This window comes from Globicephala melas, chromosome 4 (genome assembly GCF_963455315.2).
Source record: "Globicephala melas chromosome 4, mGloMel1.2, whole genome shotgun sequence".
In the NCBI taxonomy this organism is placed as follows: domain Eukaryota; kingdom Metazoa; phylum Chordata; class Mammalia; order Artiodactyla; family Delphinidae; genus Globicephala; species Globicephala melas.
In genome coordinates this window covers 64,778,358-64,796,331 of record NC_083317.1, presented here as the reverse complement: position 1 = coordinate 64,796,331, position 17,974 = coordinate 64,778,358, and the positions used below count along the sequence as shown (strand labels likewise).

Sequence of the window (17,974 nt, the reverse complement as noted above, 5' to 3'; positions counted from 1 at the left end):
GACTTCCAATGTTGTGTTAAATAGAAATAGCGAGAATGGACATGCTTGTCTTGTTCCTGATTTTAGAGGAAAAACTCTCAGGTTTTCTCCATTGAGTATGTTGTTAGCTGTGGGTTTGTCATAAATGGCCTTTATTATTTTGAGATATGTTCTTTTATACCAACTATGTTGAGAGTTTTTTGTCATGAATGGGTGTTGAATTTCGTCAGATGCTTTTTCTGCATCTATGTAAATGATCATGTGATTTTTATCCTTCCTTTTGTTAATGTGGTATATCACATTGACTGATTTGTGGATACTGAACCATCCTTGCATCCCTGGAATAAATCCCATTTGATCAAGGTGTATGATTCTTTTTATATACTGTTGAATTTGGTTTGCTGATATTTTGTTGAGGGTTTTTGCATCTTTGTTCTTCAGAAATATTGACCTGTAATTTTTAGGGTAGTATTGTTATCTAGTTTTGGTATCAGGGTGACGGTGGCCTCATAGAATGAATTTAGGAGTGTTCCTTCCTCTTTAATTTTTGGAATAGTATAAGATGGATAGGTATGAACTCTTCTGTATATGTTTGGTAGAATTCCCCTGTGAAGCTATCTAGTCCTGGACTTTTCTTTGTTGGGAGGTTTTTTTTTTTTTTTTTAATTACTGATTCGTTTTCAATACTAGTAATCAGTTTGTTCAGGTTATCTATTTCTTCCTGATTCAATCTTGGAAGATTGTATGTTTCTAGGAATTTATCCATCTCTTCTAGTTCGACCAATTTGTTGGCATATAACTGTTCATAGTATTCTCTTATGATTGTTTATATTTCTGTGATATCAGTTGTAATTTATTCTCTTTCATTTCTTATTTTGCTTATTTGTGTCCTCTTTCTTTTTTTCTCAATGAGCCTGGCAAAAAGCTTATTAATTTTGCTTATCTTTTTGAAAAACTAGCTCTTGGTTTTACTGATCTTTTCTTTTCTTTTGGTCTCTTTTATTTATTTCCACTCTGATCTTTTCCTTCCTTTTTCTGACTTTGTTTTTTTTTTCCTCTCATTTCTTTAGGTGGTAGGTTAGGTTGTTTATTTGAGATTTTTCTTGTTTCTTGAAGAAGGCCTGTATTGCTATAAACTTACCCCAGTAGACCTGCTTTTGCTACATCCCATAAATTTTGGAAAATTGTGTTTTTATTTTCATTTGTCTCAAGGTATTTTCTGATTTCCTCTTTGATTTCTTCATTGACCCATTAGTTTTTTGGTAACATGTTGTTTAGTCTCTATGTATTTGTGTTTCTCCTATTTTTCTTCCTATAATTGATTTCTAGTTTCATACAATTATGGTTGGAAAATATGTTTGATATAATTTATATCCCTCTTAATTTTGTTGAGACTTGTTTTGTGGCCTAATAATTGATCTATCCTAGAGAACATTCCATGTGCATTTGAAAAGAATATGCATTCTTTTGTTTTGTATGTAATGTCCTATAGATATCTATTAAGTCCATCTGGTCTACTGTGTCATTTAAGGCCACTGTTTCTTTATTGATTTTCTGTCTGGATGATCTATCCATTGATGTAAGTGAGGTGTTAATGTCCCTTACTATTATTGTATTATTGTCAATTTCTTCCTTTATATCTATTAACATTTGCTTTATATATTTTGGTGTTCCTATATTATGTGCATATATGTTAATGAATTTTATATCCTCTTCTTTATATAATGACCTTTTTATCTTTTTTTATAGACTTTATTTTAAAGTCTACTTTGTCTGATATGAGTGTTGCTACCCCAGCTTTCTTATTGTTTCCATTTGCATGGAATATCTTTTTCCTTTCTCCCACTTTTAGTCTATGTGGGTTTTAGCACTGTGAGTCTCTTGTAGGCAGCATATAGATGGGTCTTGTTTGTTTTATCTGATCAGTCACCCTATGTCTTTTGACTGGCGCATTTAGTCCATTGACATTTAAAGTGCTTATTGATAGGTAAGTACTTATTGCCATTTTATTATTTGTTTTCTGGTTGTTTTTGTAGTTCTTCCCTGTTCTTCTTCTTTTAGTCTCTTCCCTTGTGGTTTGGTGATTTTCTTTAGTGTTATGTTTGTATTTCTTTCTCTGTAGTTTTTGTGTACCTGTTGTAGGTTTTTGATTTGCTCTTACCGTGGAGTTCATATATGTTGACCTATAATTATATTTGCTTGTTTTAAACTGATAGTCACTTAAGTTTAAGCACATTCTAAAAGTACTACGTTTTTATTCCTCTCCCCCACATTTTCTGTCTTTGATGTCATATTTTATATCTTTGTGTCAATCCCTTAACTGTTTATTGTAGTTAAAGTTGACTTTACAATTTTTGTCTTTTAACCTTTGTGCTCACTTGCTTAACTGGTTGATTCTCAGCCTTTCCTATATATTTGCTTTTACTAGTGGGATTTTTCCCTTCCTATAATTTCTTATTTCTTGTTGTAGCCTTTTTTACTTAAAGAAGACCCTCTAATGCTTCTTGTAAGGTCAGCTTAGTATTGATGATCTCTCAGTTTTTGCTTGTTTGAGGAGCTTTGTATCTCTCCTTCAATTGTAAATGATAATCTTGCAGGGTAGAGTGTCCTAGGTTGTAGGTTTTCTCCCTTTCAGCACTTTGAATATATCATGCCGCTCCCTTCTGGCCTGCAAAGTTTCTGCAGAAAAATCAGCTGATAGCTTTATATTGGTTCCCTTGTATGTGACTCTTGGTTTTTCTCTTGCTGCTTTTAAAATTCTCTCTTTATCTTTAACTTTTGCCATTTTAATTCTTGGTGTGAGTCTCTTTGGGTTCATCTTGTTTGGGACTCTCTGTGCTTCCTGGACCTGTATATCTGTTTCCTTTTTCAAGTTCAGGAAGTTTTCAACCATAATTTCATCGAATACATTTTCTACTTCTTTCTCTCTCTCTCTTCTCTTTCTAGGACTCCTATAATGCAAATGTTAGTACACCTATGTTGTCCTCGAGGTCCTTTAAACTATTCTCATTTTTTAGATCTGTTTTTCTTTTTGCTGTTCTGATTGGGTGATTTCCATTATTCTATCTTTCAGATCACTTGTGCATTCTTCTGTATCACTTTATCTGCTGTTAATTCCCTCTACTGTATTTTTCATTTCACTTACTATATTCTTCTGCTGTGTCTGGTTCTTTTTTATGTTTTCTAGTTCTCTATTAAAGTTCTCACTGTGTTCATGTATTATTTTCCCAAGTTCAGTTGTTATTCTCATTACCATTGCTTCAAACTGTTTATCAGGTAAATTACTTATCTCTGTTTTATTAGGGTTTTGTCAAGGTTTTTTGTTTTTGTTTTTTGTTTGAAACATATTCCTTCCTCTTCTTATTTTGTTTAACTTGCTCTGACTCTGTGAAATTAGGTGAAACAGTTACCTTTCCCAGTCTTGAAGGTGTGTCCTTGTGTGGGAATGTCCCTATGCAGTCTGCATGTGCCCAGGGGCTTTGGTGGGAGAACTGGATCTGAAATGAGCATGGGCTGTGTCTTCACCTGGGGTGTGCTGGCAGCTACCACCTTGATGGGTGGTAGGGCTGGAGATGGAGGGGCTAGAGCTGGAGCCAGGTGTGAGTTGGAGCTTCTCCTGTGCTCAGTGGCCATCACCACCCTATGAGGGGGTGGGATTGGGGACATAGGGGTTGGAGCAGGACCTCTGAGGGAATTGGATTTCTCCCAGGTGTGATGACATTCTGAACCTTGGTTTGGGGTATGGCCAGGACCTGAGGATTTGGGGTTGTACTTCTATGCTGCTTTCACTTTTTCCCCAGTGTGTGCACCTGGGTTAGAGGCTAGGTCGGGGCCAGAGGGGTTGGTTCCACACTGCTGGGCTGGCTCCCTCCCCAGTATGTGCAGAGACACGTGCTCAGGGGATGGCTGTTTCTGCCCTGGAGTTAGCCATTCACCCTTCTGAGAGTGTGCACCAAAGCGTGCACTGGCCATGGCTGCCTTTGCTCTGGTCAGAGGCAGGGCTGGGGTCAGACCAAGTTCTCTTCTCTCAAAGTGTGTGCACACTTGTTGGCAACAGCAGCCTCCACCTTAGTGGAGAGCAGATTTGGAACAAGAGCGGCTGGAGCAGGTTGCCATTGCCGGATGGGGGCATGCCAGGGTGGTCCTGGCAGGCTGGGCAGAGCTCCACACAGTTTCCAGTCTGCTGCTTCTGTGCTGCGACTGGCAGCAAGCAGGTCTGTGCATGTACTCTTCAAGAGTGTAGTCTTGGTTTCTTACAGCCCTCCAGTAAGCCACGTTGGTTTTCAGACCACCAAGGGGGCTTGTCTTCCTAGTGCTGGACCCCAGGGCTGGGCTGCCTAATATGTGGCTCAGACCCCTCGCTCCCCAGGGAGCATCCTCGAGCCTGTGATATCCCCTCCTCTTCTGTGTCCCCCTCCAGAGGTGGGGGTCCCAACCAGATCGCTTCTCCTCCCTTACTACCAGACTCTGTGTGGATCTTCCTTTACAGCCTTGGTTGCAGAAGAGCCATCCTGCTGGTCCCCAGGTTGATTTCAGTGAGATTTGTTCTCTGTATAGTTGCAGCTTTGATGTATTCATGAGGGAGATGAGCCCAGTCCTCCTACTCTACCATCTTGATCCCACACACACTAAAAATTTTGACATTTTAAAGTGAGAAGAATTATGATTAAAGATTCACAAAGGTTTGACCTTTGATCGTGAATAAAGATTCATGACCTGACATAAAGATTCATGAAGGTTTGACCAGAGAGGAGGTTGGCAAGTTCAGGTCCAGATTGTGAAAGTCATTGTATAGCATTGAAAGAATTTGGGTGTTGTCCTTGAGACTGTGGATATTGACTGGCCTTTTTATAAAGCCAGAGAAGATACCTGGATCTGCATTTTAGAAACAGCCTCAGCAAACAGGATGAGAGATTGGCAGCCAGGTCACAGATGGGAGGCTTTGATCATAGCTCCATCAAGAACTGAGGAGGGGGCTTCCCTGGTGGCGCAGTGGTTGAGGGTCCACCTACCGATGCAGGGGACACGGGTTCGTGCCCCGGTCCGGGAGGATCCCACGTGCCGCAGAGCGGCTGGGCCCGTGAGCCATGGCCGCTGAGCCTGCGCGTCCGGAGCCTGTGCTCTGCAACAGGAGAGGCCACAGCAGTGAGAGGCCTGCGTACCGCAAAAAAAAAAAAAAAAAAAGAAATGAAGAGGGCCTGAACTAAGGACCTGCTCATCAGGATGGAGAATGGATAGAGGCAGGGTGGGATTCGAGAAAGATGGAAGGCAGAAATCAACAAGACATGGAGCTTGATGATACACTGGGACTCAGAGAAGAGTCAAAGTTAACTGAGATTTCTGTCTTAAGCTATTGAATGAACAGTAACTATTAACTCAGAGAAGATATACTTAGAGTTTTGCTTGAGGGAAGCAGTGAGGTAGTGGTCCTCTGAGACCTCTAGATGGGGACTGAAATAATGATAATGGTAACAGGTGATGTTTCTTGAGCACTAAACACCATTCTCCTTTGATAATTAAATCTTAACAATCAACATAGAGACATCTTGATCTGAAAGAATCTACTGATGTCAAGTTAAAAGCAAGACTGCTCAGAGTCAGCATTTCTGGGAACCTAGACCGAAATATGTAGGAGAAAAGTAGTCACAAGCTAATCAGTTAGTCTTAATTGTAGCTGTTGCCATGTTGTAAGTGTGTGTTCCTGACCCGTCTGTTGCCAGTGATGAGCCATTATATTTTATACAAATGCCATGAGTGGTATTCCAATAAATAACAGATTTAAAAGTAAAATAAATCCTTAGCTTAGTATTTTGATGTGTGATTCTATGCAGTGTTATTAATACCAAGGAGATATAAATCTTGCATTATTCAAATATTGCCCAGTAATGTCCACTGGTGTTTTCTAGTGTTTGAGTATTTGCTGTAGATTACAGTTCTTTGAAAATAATAGCAGAAATGCAAAGAGAAGTAGATGGAAATGTTGCTGTAGAATACACTGACATGAAATCAGAAATGGATTTAAAATCTGAATTGGCAAAAGTAATACCTATTTCAATGACAAAATGAAAATCAGGGCAAAAAGGCAGAGTATTTTCACTGTTAAATAAAGGAGATGAACTAATATGAAGCAGTGTGTGTCTTCACGTGTGCGTCAGAGGTGCTTAGGATGTTCTCTTAATGGGGACAGGTTCTCTCTGTCTCCTCTGTCCATCTCCATCCTAATTCAACCAACATCAACACAGAAAGGAAATAAAATTTTCTTTCCATGTCTGGAAAATTTGGCATGAAACAAAGATCAAGACTGTTGGATACTTAATGCTGTATAGTGTTTTTAAATTTTCTTTTAGAATGACAGAGTTTAAATATTAAGTATTTGTGGGCTTCCCTGGTGGCGCAGTGGTTGAGAGTCCGCCTGCCATTGCAGGGGACATGGGTTCGTGCCCCGGTCCGGGAGGATCCCACGTGCCGTGGAGCAGCTAGGCCCGTGAGCCATGGCCTCTGAGCCTGCGCGTCCGGAGCCTGTGCTCCGCAACGGGAGAGGCCACAACAGTGAGAGAGGCCTGCATACCGCAAAAAAAAAAAAAAAAAAAAATTTAGTATTTGTGATATTATCTTTGAATTTTAAAATAGGTTTTATTTTGGCATTTATTTTGTGTTAATGTTCCCATTTTTACTATTTTTTATCATCAAATGTTTGTATCTGGTTGAGATAATTTTTTACATATTTTTGAAACATATAGTATGTTATAATATATTGGTTCAAATAACAATAAACCATGTATTCATTATTTTCTTCTACAGAGTACTTCTGAAATTTTTATATAAGAGATGACTCACTGTTTATTATTATGATCATGCATTATTATTATAAAAATGCATAAATCATATAAAATATAGAGTAATTTGATTTTGGAAGTCTGATCTCTCAACCTCAAAGCCTAAGTATTAATATTTATTGGAATTTGGAGACATTCAACATTTTCCCAATTTCTTGATTTTTCTTATGAATCTGAAAAAGATACAAATTTCCCAAGTGATGCCAAGAGGGAATTCCAACATGGAAGCCTTGCCAGGCACTATGCATTATCTCACTCAGTCCTCACAGTAGCCTGTGATGTAGAAGCATGTTGGCAGTTCCATGTCACACATGAGGAATCAAAAACATAGATGCAGAAGAGGTAGCACATTCATGACCACCTAGCTAGCAGGTGGTAGAGCAGGTTCCGCCCCAGGCTGCCTGAGTCTAGAACACATGTTCTTAGCCAGTGCACCGTCTACTAGGCAGCAGAGAAGTGGTTCTGGAGCTAAGGAGAAAGGATGGAAGTGGAAATGTGCACTTATATTTATTTCTCTCTAAATTCTGTAGGGCTTCTGGTCCAGGTACACAGCTTGTGTGGGATACAGTATTGCTGTGAACTGGGGTGTGATGCAATTTGTTGCTTTCCAAACTGCAGTTCTACACTGTTGAACTTCCCCTATTCTTTAAAACAAAGAAGATCTAAAGAATATTTATTCTCTAACTTCATTTCAACAAATTACTCTGCTCCAGAGCAGGCCAAGTGAAGTGACAGATTGAGGAATGAGCCCATTTCATTTCAGAAAGGGCCCTGTGCCCGTGGCAGGGAGCAGTCAGGTGCTGGCTGCAGAGGTGCGTTGTTGCCTTGACTACCTCAGCAGCCCTCTTCTGCTTCTGGTTAGACCTGTCTTACTCATGTGTCTGTCCCATTCTCTGATTACGTTCTGAGTTCACTCCGGCGTGGTGTGTCAGCCTCACTGAGGAGGAAAGAACAGTGACTTCACCTTTTCTTTGAAGTTGTCATTTTATTTTATTTTAGAATCTTTACAGTTTACCTCTTTCTGCGTGCCAGAATGCTGCTTAGATCAGCTGTTAAAAATTTCCCAAATTCTCTCTCTGGAAGTGTCAACAAAATCACTGATTTGGTGTGAGCTGATCAAATTTCTAGAATTTCAGGATTTAGGAAAACAACAACACAGTGTGTGAAATTGTGGGGTTAGTTGCCCAGAGATTATGGTTTTCTTGCATGATGACATTTGCTAACGTATTGAAGGTGGAGTTAGACAGATGGCTTAGTTTAATACTCATAGCATTGGGACATTGATTGCAAGGTTAGGAAATATCCTACAGATGCATCCCACAGAATATTGTGGTTTTAAATACCTTACAAGAAAGTCAAGTGTGTGTATGGTGGTTATGAGCTTTGGACATGACAGACCTGATTTTTTGTGCTGCTACTTGTGTACTGTGTGATCTTGGACCAATGGCATAGCTTCTCTGAGCTTTTTCATCTTTGAAAAGTAGGGAATATAAAACTTAAGGTTTGTAAGATTAAATGAGACATGTAACGCTCTTAGTGCAGTGTATGTGGTACACAATAGACACTCAAGAAGATAGCCCATTTATTTATTTATTGAGCACCTTTCTGTGTGCTGGGTAATTTCTGAGGATGATGATACAGTGAGAACAAGTCAAACAAGAGTCCCTTATCTTAATGAGACAAGTAGGCAAGAAATTATAATAATGGGGTAAGTTCCAGCACTAGGGATTACAGGGTGCTGGGGAGCACATAGGAGGGATGGTTAAGGAGAGCACGGGAAATCAGATAGAACACGGAGGAGGAGAAAACAGTTTCCCTCCAGACGGACCCAATTATCTGAGTGAATTCACTGAAAAGCCTCATACATTGGTAGCCATGAGAGTTGTTTGTTTTTAAGGAAAAGGAAATAACACACAAGTGTGAACCAAATAACTACCAAGTATATTGACTTGGGTGTGTACAGTACAATTCAAATGTCCAAGTAAGACATAAGTATAAGTCAGTAAGATATCCATATAGTATGGGTTCGACCATTTAAATGCTCCCATTAAAAAACAAAGGCAAAAAAAAAAACCCAACCCTCCCTTCCCTGGCCTGTATATTGAAGTTAATTTCAGTGTGTGTTTGATGAGTCATTTGTTAACATTACCCACTATATAATGTTAGAAGGCAGGGAGATAACCCTGAGGGCGGTTGCTGCCTGGGGGTCTTTCAGAATTTGCTCATCCTCACTAGATGCCCCTCTTAAGCACCCTGTATCCTCTAGTGATGGCGCTTACCCCACTTATTGTGATTTCTCACCTACTTGTCTCTTTAAGGTACAGGGCTGGGTGTGTGTCTTGTTCATCATGATATAACCATCCTCAAAAATTATCCAGCACACAGAAAGGTGCTCAATAAATATTTATTGGTTAAATGACTCTGCTTCTGCCTTTGATCTAAATAGAAATGAAGGTTACCAGAAGAAACTAGGTGACTAAATCTTAGTTTCATGTAAAAGTTGTCAGCACAGGGTAGAGATAGCTCCGGGTGTTGCCCTAGGAGTATGTGGACTTTGTGCCACCAGGAGGCTTTTCCTGATTTGCTGCTCTTTTTGAGCGGTGAGTGGCTGGAAGAGTTGTGCACTGCCTGAGGGAGACCGCAGTGCAGCCTGAGCTTAGAGGTTGGACAGCCCTCCGTTCATTTCCTGTTGCCCAGCTGTGTAATCTTCACTCATGTAAAGCCTCGGTTTCCTTATCTGTTCAATGGGATTGATGATAACAATACCGCTAAGAGTTAGTGTAAAGATTGAGATCATACGTGTAAAAGCTTAGCCAGTGCTTGGCACGTAGTAATAACTATTAACTTAGGTTTTATTATCACTGTAAGTCATTTGTGTTTTGTTTGTAAGGAATAAATCAACTATCCTAATGTTGATAAGTTACTAAAATGTGAACCACTGCAATATTTCTTGGTCATATCAGTGTGGTCACCTGGGAAAGGCATGGCTCAGATCTCCTGCTGTGGGAACGTAATTGACTGACAGCCCCAGTGGCTTCCCGCAGCATCCACCACTGCTTCGCACCCAGGCCATGCTTTGCCTGGGCAGCTCCCAGCCAGTCACTGGGCACAGTGGGGCTGCTAATGCAGGCCCATTCCTGCAAAGTCTAAGATGCCTTTAACAGGTGACCTTGGCTCAAGGACTCCCCATCAGCCTGGTGGAAACTTCCATAAGGCTGTGTTGCAGTCTGAGACGCTGCCTCCTTCCTTCCCTCTCCCCTTCACGGGGGCCAGACCTGTACTGCAGTCTGAGCCTCTCCTTGCTTCCTCCAGGTTCCTCTCCATTTCCCTTACTGCCATTTCCTCCAGTAAACCTCCTGCTTGTCTTGGTGTCCACTCCTTGGAGGAGCTGGACTTACACAAATGGTTATCGTGGTTGTTGGAAGGGAGTAGCAGTCTACACCCTTGAGCACAGAGAGGATATGTTTTCCATCAAGTATGAAGCAGACATTATTATAATGAGTTTAACTTTGTATGTTATTGCATTTCCTCAGAATTAAAATTTGGTGTTTCTGATCATAAATTCTCTAAAATAGGCATTAGCCAACATTTCCTCAGGGAAGGCTGCTCACCTTTAGGACCTCACACTAATCTGCAGATTAAGTTCTAAGACTGCCCTTATTTAGGACAGGCCTCTATAGCTCCTGGTCTTTAACGTATGTTATTATTTTAGTCTTTAACCTTCATGAACCAAAAACATCTCTCCAAAAAAAGGTATTGATTGCTCTTCACTGTTTATCTCTTTTTATAGTCTTCTGCTGATTTCTTTGGTTTTCTTATTTTCTTTCCTAAATCCTCACTTGACTGTTACTTTTGTGACAGACCAGGTCCAGGGAACAGTCACCATCCGGAACATCAGCGCCCTGTCATCAGGTTTGTACCAGTGCGTGGCTTCTAATGCCATTGGGACCAGCACCTGTCTTTTGGATCTCCAGGTTATTTCTCGTAAGTATATAAAATTCTGATGTCCACTCTGGGTCTGAATGCCAAGATCTTTGTTAAACTAGGGAATGAAAAGTTCTGCTTGTTTAGAGGTTGTTTGACGATTAAATAGAAATTCTTTTGATTTTAATCATTACTGAAGATATTTAATAGATGTGTTAGTATACTTCTCAGCCTCAGCAATATGACTTCTTCTTTATGATAAAATGTCTTCCCAGGATCATTAGAATCAGATCAGTTTGATTATATAGTGCTATAGACATATTAAAAATTTGTTATGATCTTACAGTCATGGCAAGACCTTCTTGTATTTTTTCCTAATCCCTTGTATCTGCTTAAATGTTGGGTGCCCAGGTCATACATAAGCAGTGCAGAAATCTTCTCTTTAGTTGAGAATTCTGGGTTGTTTGAATTCCAGCTGCAAAAGGGAATGATCTGGCTGTGATGAAGTAGCAAGTTATCCTGCTGCTTGCCAGGTTCATTTGGGGCAGGTCAGGCAAGTAGTCAGGTACGGTCTTTTTCCTGCTCTGACCTGGTTGTGGCTCTCCTACAGCTGTTCGTTTATTGAACGAATTGCTCATTTATTCAGTAAATGTTTGTGAGCCTGTTGTGTGTTAGTCCTAGCCACTGGGGATACAGAAAATTAAGTGAGGTTTAACTTTAAATGGATACAATACAGTGGGCAATTTTGCACATTTTAAGAAAATTCTTTGGTAGCCTTTTATGTTTATGAAGTTGTGTGAGCATATTCTATTTCTCTTTCTCTCTCCTTTTTTTTCTTTAAATATACCTTAAATATATTTTGCAGCCCAGCCCAGGAGCATTGGACTAATAGCTGGAGCCATTGGCACTGGTGCAGTTATTATCATTTTTTGCATTGCACTAATTTTAGGGGCATTCTTTTACTGGAGAAGCAAAAATAAAGCGGAGGAGGAAGAAGAAATTCCTAATGAAATAAGGTTTGTGTGTCAGATAATTTATCCTGACATTGGCATAGCCAGTGTCTGTATTTCTATTCATTTTGGCAGCTAAGATTTCTTTGCTAATCTTATGACTTTAACCAAGGTAGTTAAAGTGGCCAAATGATAGTTTCTTGTATGTTATATCACTCTTCCTCATGGTACTTACTCCTCAGCTTTATTTACTGGATCATGAAAGGCGGGAGGTGGGTAGGGTAGTCTAGCATGTGCCCAACTAGGAGGACACAAGTGAAGAATTCCCCCGTTTCCTCCCATAGCTTCAGGGTGGGTGGGGTTAGGTGGCTGCCATAGTAGAAAAGTGAGTTTAGAACATGTGTTTAATATTGGCATCTGTAAATGATGCGAACATAAAGCAAGAAAGCACAGCACCTGTACAGATAGACCAAAGCAGTATGGCTTGGTTGAAAACAGTTCAGTCAAGAATATGAACATCTTAAGGAAACAATGTCAGATGATCTTGAAAGAAAGGTGACTCTTGCTGTATTGTGGAGATATGGGGGTTCAGGCTCAGTCTTAGATGGCATCACATCAATAACCTTATTGAAAATGCTTTAATGACTCCAGTCTACTTAGCATGACATACACAGCCCTTCAGAATCTGACCCTTCCCTGCTTCCCTGCTTTTATCTCTCACAACTTCCCTGATCACTTTGTGTTCCAGTCTGTTGTCTTCTCTCAGGCCTCAGGGCCTTTCCTGTAGCCTCCACCTTGTTCCTGGACCATATACTCCTTCCCTTTGCATCCATCTCTTCAGTACATTCCTTGGTCTGGTTTAAGTCTAGTCCAGGCATCACCTCCTCACATAAGTTGACTTAGGCCCTTGTCCAACCTTTAAGACTTGCAGATGTTCCCGCATTGATTGTCACCCTCATTTGACCATAGGCTTCTTGGGTAGAGGAGCTGTCTTTTTCTCACATGAAACATCTAGTAAAATGCCTGGTACTCAGAAAATGGTAATTGAATTAGTTAACATCTTAAATTAACTTAATGACTTCTCTTAGCCTCTTATAATTCTTAAGGGTTTGGACCCTATGCAGGGACAGATTTCATCCCAGTGTAAGATTAATGAGAAAAACCTCTTATCAGCATACCACAGTGATTTCTCAAACCCCAAAAGGCAATAAAATCAGGCCAATTCTAATAGTTTTTTGAAGTTCCTACACCCGTAGTTTGGTTTCCTAGCTTTACAGCAGCTAGTTCGGTGGATTTCTTCATGGACTATTTTCCTATTTAGAGGGGAAGAAAAAAAAGAAATATATATATATATATACACACACACACACCCACACACATATACATACACACACACATATATTTTTCAGTTATATTGGAAGACACAGTTTTTGAGAGATTTGATACTACTTTCTTGGTTACTCTTGGGGACTGAGAAGCTGAGGGAGAATTTTTCCTAAGCATTGTCTTAAAGGGAATGAATATCAAAGCCGAGGCCACCAGGACTGCCGTGTTTGCTTTCATGATAGTGTGGTCTGTCCTGAGGGTTTGAATTTCACAGACATATTCACCTGAACATGGGAAGACAGAGTCCTGGGCAGGTAGGTAGGGTAAACCTCAAGTAAATCCTAACAACAGCTTTATTTTTGTTCGTTTTCAGAGAGGATGATCTTCCACCTAAATGTCCTTCTTCTGCCAAAGCATTTCACACCGAGGTGTCCTCCTCAGAGAGCAACACGTTTACCTCTTCCAATACCTATAACAGCCGCTGCTGGAGCAACAATCCCAAAGTGCACAGAAACACACAGTCGCTCGACCACTTCAGTGACTTGCGCCAGTCCTTCTCCCTCCACTCGGGCCACGCCAACATACCATCCGTCTATGCCAACGGCAGCCATCTGGCCCCAGCCCCACCGAAGACCCTGGCAGTGACAGCCAACAGAGGGTCGTCGCCGCAGGCCGTGTCCAGGAGCAATGGCTCAGTCAGCAGGAAGCCCCGGGCTCAGTACACACACTCCTACACCATCAGCCAAGCAAGCCTGGAGCGCATTGGTGCTGTCCCTGTCATGGTTCCAGCCCAGAGTCGGGCTGGCTCCCTGGTCTAGGACGCAAGCAGATGGAGCGTGCAGAGAAGAAGCAAAGGGAGCCCCCATTCCAGCGGGGGGCGGGGTGGTGGCGTGTTGGGAAAGACACTTTCCTGACAATGATCCTAGTAAAAAGCACAAAGAAGGAGGCAGGGCTGTGACCCGGCCACTAAGATTGGTAAAATGAACTGGAATGCTCCGGCATGAAGACTTGTTCGTTCCCCTACCCCAGCTGTCCCAGGATTCTGTTCAAAACGCTGGATCTCACAGATGTGCCAAGCCAAGGAAAAAGGTAGAAGAGCAGAATAGCATTAAAAACCCAAACTGCAGTCCAGATGGGCTTATTTTTTAATTCATGTCTAACGTAATAATTTTTCAAGAGACTAAAGTGCCAGATGGAGTTTAAATAATGAAATTATTTAAAAAGATAGGTGTCTTTAGAAACATACTGAGCAACCCTGTGTTACATCCTGCCTTTCCCCGTCCCCTCTTGATGTAGGGGGCCGAATGGCATAAATGGCGAATACTGGTCCTAGCAGGGCTGGCTTTTGTATCGTAGAATCAAAACTTTTTACACCAACAGAATTCAGTAAGGAATGGGTGAAAACTATAAACTTCTTTGAGGAGCCCCTTCATATTTATTTATTTATCTCTTCCTGGACCATGAATTTCATATTTGGAATATTGCTATATTGACAGATTATTGCCTGTCTATGTTTTTCTAGGGTCTGTTATAGGTCCATGACAGTTACTGTTCATTATTTCCTGGGAAAATATTTTTTAAAAGAAAACTGTTGTTTTTAAAAAAAAAAATACGAGAGAGGCATTGGGTTAGGAAGGAAAAGACTACTGTCAACGCCACGTCCAGTGCGCTTGTTCGTGGAGCCCGGCAGGCAGGCAGCAAGACCTAGGTCGTGCAGGCAGCACAGGAGCAGGGAGGAGGGTGGAAGGGAATTCCTGGCAGCCTCTCAGAGCAGGGCCGTCCAGGTCTCCCTTGCTGTCACACCAGGTTACTCTTAATGAGGGCAGCACCCCATGCCTCTGTACTGGGGTAGATAACTTTCTCCTTGTTTGACAAGTTGAGGTTGCTGGGCTGTTACAGGGAGGGCAGGAGTTGCTTTGTTTTTGTTTTTCTCAAAATGATTATTTTTGCAAAAGAGATAAAACTGAGACAAAAGGGATGTCTTCAGATATGCTCCTGGGAGGCTCTGCCCTGTTCTTGTCGCAGCTCAGGGTTGCAACTTTGCCCAGATGCGTTTTACACCACTGTAAAGAGATTCTTTGTGATTAATTACCTGGCCTTGGGAGTTCACCAGGTAATTTGCAGACTCTCCACTCTATTTGTGCTCTGTAGATCTGGCTGTGCTTGTATCGGTGACTCTCTCGCCTTAATCACACTTTAAGCAACACAAATGATTTCTTCCCAGATTTGTTTCCTAAATTATTTATGATGCTGACCCCGGGATTGGATAAGAGCATCTTTTCTTTCCCCGATGTAGTCTCTCATTCCCTCTTCCCACTATGCTTTTGCCCTCTTTTCCTGCAAGCACAGTCGTCACAGGAAGTGGCCTTCTGGTTTTCAGACTTATTTGAATAATGGAAACCAACAGCTGCTGCATACACTATTTTTCCAAGAGGGCTAAGCTCAGAACCTAACCATTGCAATCATTCCAATATTGATGAAGAACTGAATTTACTTTAGCATTACTTATTTTTTCCGTTTGACGGTTCTTGACTTTGTAAAAATTTAAATAAATGAATGTCTATACTTTTTATAAAGAAGAGTGAAAATGCCATGACAGATAAGATGATACTATCAGATGTTGTTTAGAAAGCATTTATCTTGCATTTCTTTATTCTTTCTAATTATCTAAAATTCAATAAAAGTTTTATTCATATAAAAACAAGTTGTCATTAATTGTCATATACTAATGAATATATGATTTTGTACTTAGTGTTCTCTTAATGTTGTAAACATTTTCCATTCTGTTAAATAGTATTTATAATAATTTTAATGAGCATATAGTATTCCAAAAATTACTTAACTCTACTCTTATCATTAGAAATTTGAGTCCATTTATCACATGTGTGATTGAAGATGTGATGATCCTTTTCATACACTGAGCCATTTTCATGTTTCTTTATCTGGAAGTTCATGAAGACAGGATCCATGGCTATCTTCTTCACCCTATATCTCTGTCACCTAGCACAGTGCCTAATATGGGTATTGAGTAGATAAATGATGATTTCTGAACTGGAGTTGCCAAGTTTCAGTTCAGAAAGTTATGGTCATGATTGTAGCTCTTGATGTATATTGGGTCATTCCTTTAACTTTTTATTTGAGATAATTATGTATTTACATGCAGTTTATAAGAAATAATAGAGATTCCCACATACCCTTCACCTAATTTTTCCAAAGGGTAATATCTTGCATAACTATTATACAGTGTCACATACTGATATGGATACAATCCATCCACCTTATTAGATTTCAACATTGTACATGCACTGCTGTGTGTGTGTGTGTGTGTGTATGTGTGTGCGCGCACGTGCACATGTGAATCAGTTTTATGGAATTTTATCACCTGTGTAGATTTGTGTGGCTACCACCACACTCAGGACACAGGATTCCTTGAGTTATTCTTTTATAGTCATAGCCACCTCCTTCCTCCCCAAGTCCATAATCCCTAATCTCTTCTCCATCTCTATAATTTGTCATTTCAAGAATGCTATATGAGTGGAATCATGTAGTATGTAACGTTTGAGGATTGACTTTTTCTCACACAGCATAACTTTCTCGAGATTCATCCAAGTAGTTGCATGTATCAATAGTTCATTCCTTTTTATTGATGAGTAGAATTCATGGTACAGATATACCACAGTTTGTTTAACCATTTACCACTGAAGGGTATGAAGGATATTTGAGTTGTTTCCAGTTTTTGGCTACTACACATAAAGCTGCTGTGAACATTTTTTGCAGGTTTTTATGTAAACGTAAGTTTTCATTTCTCTGAGATAAATGCCCAAGTGTATAGTGGCTCCAGCAGTACTTATTGAAAAGTCTATTCTTCCTCCAGTGAATTGCTTTAGCACCTTTGGAAAAAATCATTTTAGTCGTATATGTGTGGGTCTCTTTCTGAGTTCTCTAGCTATTCCTCTGATTTTTGTGTCTGTTCCTTCACCAATACTATGCTGACCATTGTAGCTAATTAACAATATTTAACACCTAGTAGAGTGGTTCCTCGTACTTTATTCTTCTTTTTCAAAATTATTTTAGCTATTCTAGGTCCTGTACCCTTTCTATATAAATTTTGGAATAAGATGGTCTATGCCAACAAAACACCTTGCTGTTTTAATAGGAATTGCACTAAGCCTATAGATCAGTTTGGGAAGAACTGGCATCTTTACTATATTGTCTTCCAGTCCATGAACATGTTTTGTCTCTATTACTTAGGTCTTCTTTGATTTATTTCATCAGCATTTTGAAATTTGCAGGATACAGATCCTGTACGTATTTTGTTGGATTTATCCCTAAGTATTTAACCATTATGTAATGTCCCTTTTTATTTCTAGTAATTTTTTTTTGCTCTGAAGTCTACTTTCTCTGATATTAATTTACCACTCTTGCATTTAAAAAATTAATGTCTGCATACTCATACATACATTACTGTCATTGTATTTGAAGGGAGTTTCTTATAGACAGCACATTGTTGGATTATATTTTTGTGTCCACTTTGTAAATACCTGTCTTTTAATTGGTATATTTAGACCATTTACATTTAAGGTAATTATTGATATGTTTAGGGCTTAAAGCTGCTATTTTCTTTTTTGTTTTCTGTTTTTTTCCTCCTCTATTTCCTATTTATTTCTCTTTTCTTACCTTATTGTGGGTTACTTGAACAGTTTTTAGGATCTCTTCTTGATATATTTACAGTGTTTTTGAGTATATCACTTTGTATATTTTTAAAAGTTTATTCTAGGTATTACAATAAGCATATATAACATATCACAGTCTACTTGTATCAAGATTTTACCACTTTGAGTGAAGTGTGAAAACTTACTTCCATATATATTCCTTTTCTTTCCCCACTTTTAAATATCTTTATCTTGATAAGATAGTGTATAATTTTTGTTTCAATCATGAAACATAATTTAAAAACTC

At 39.8% G+C, this 17,974-nt stretch overlaps 1 protein-coding gene across 4 annotated transcripts in view; it reads left to right on the top strand.

Annotated features, from left to right (window-relative positions):
- IGSF11 (immunoglobulin superfamily member 11) overlaps positions 1-15,710 on the top strand; it is a 139,072-nt gene extending 123,362 nt beyond the window's left edge. For 3 of the 4 annotated variants that reach the window (XM_060298102.1, XM_060298105.1, XM_060298104.1), the window contains 3 exons: positions 10,677-10,799; positions 11,605-11,755; positions 13,389-15,710. In XM_060298102.1, the coding sequence (XP_060154085.1) occupies positions 10,677-10,799; positions 11,605-11,755; positions 13,389-13,833 (719 nt within the window). In that variant the 3' untranslated portion in view covers positions 13,834-15,710. The remainder of the gene's footprint in view (positions 1-10,676; positions 10,800-11,604; positions 11,756-13,388) is intronic. The other variant, XM_060298103.1, reaches the window with a different exon arrangement.
- The last annotated feature ends 2,264 nt before the right edge of the window (positions 15,711-17,974 follow it).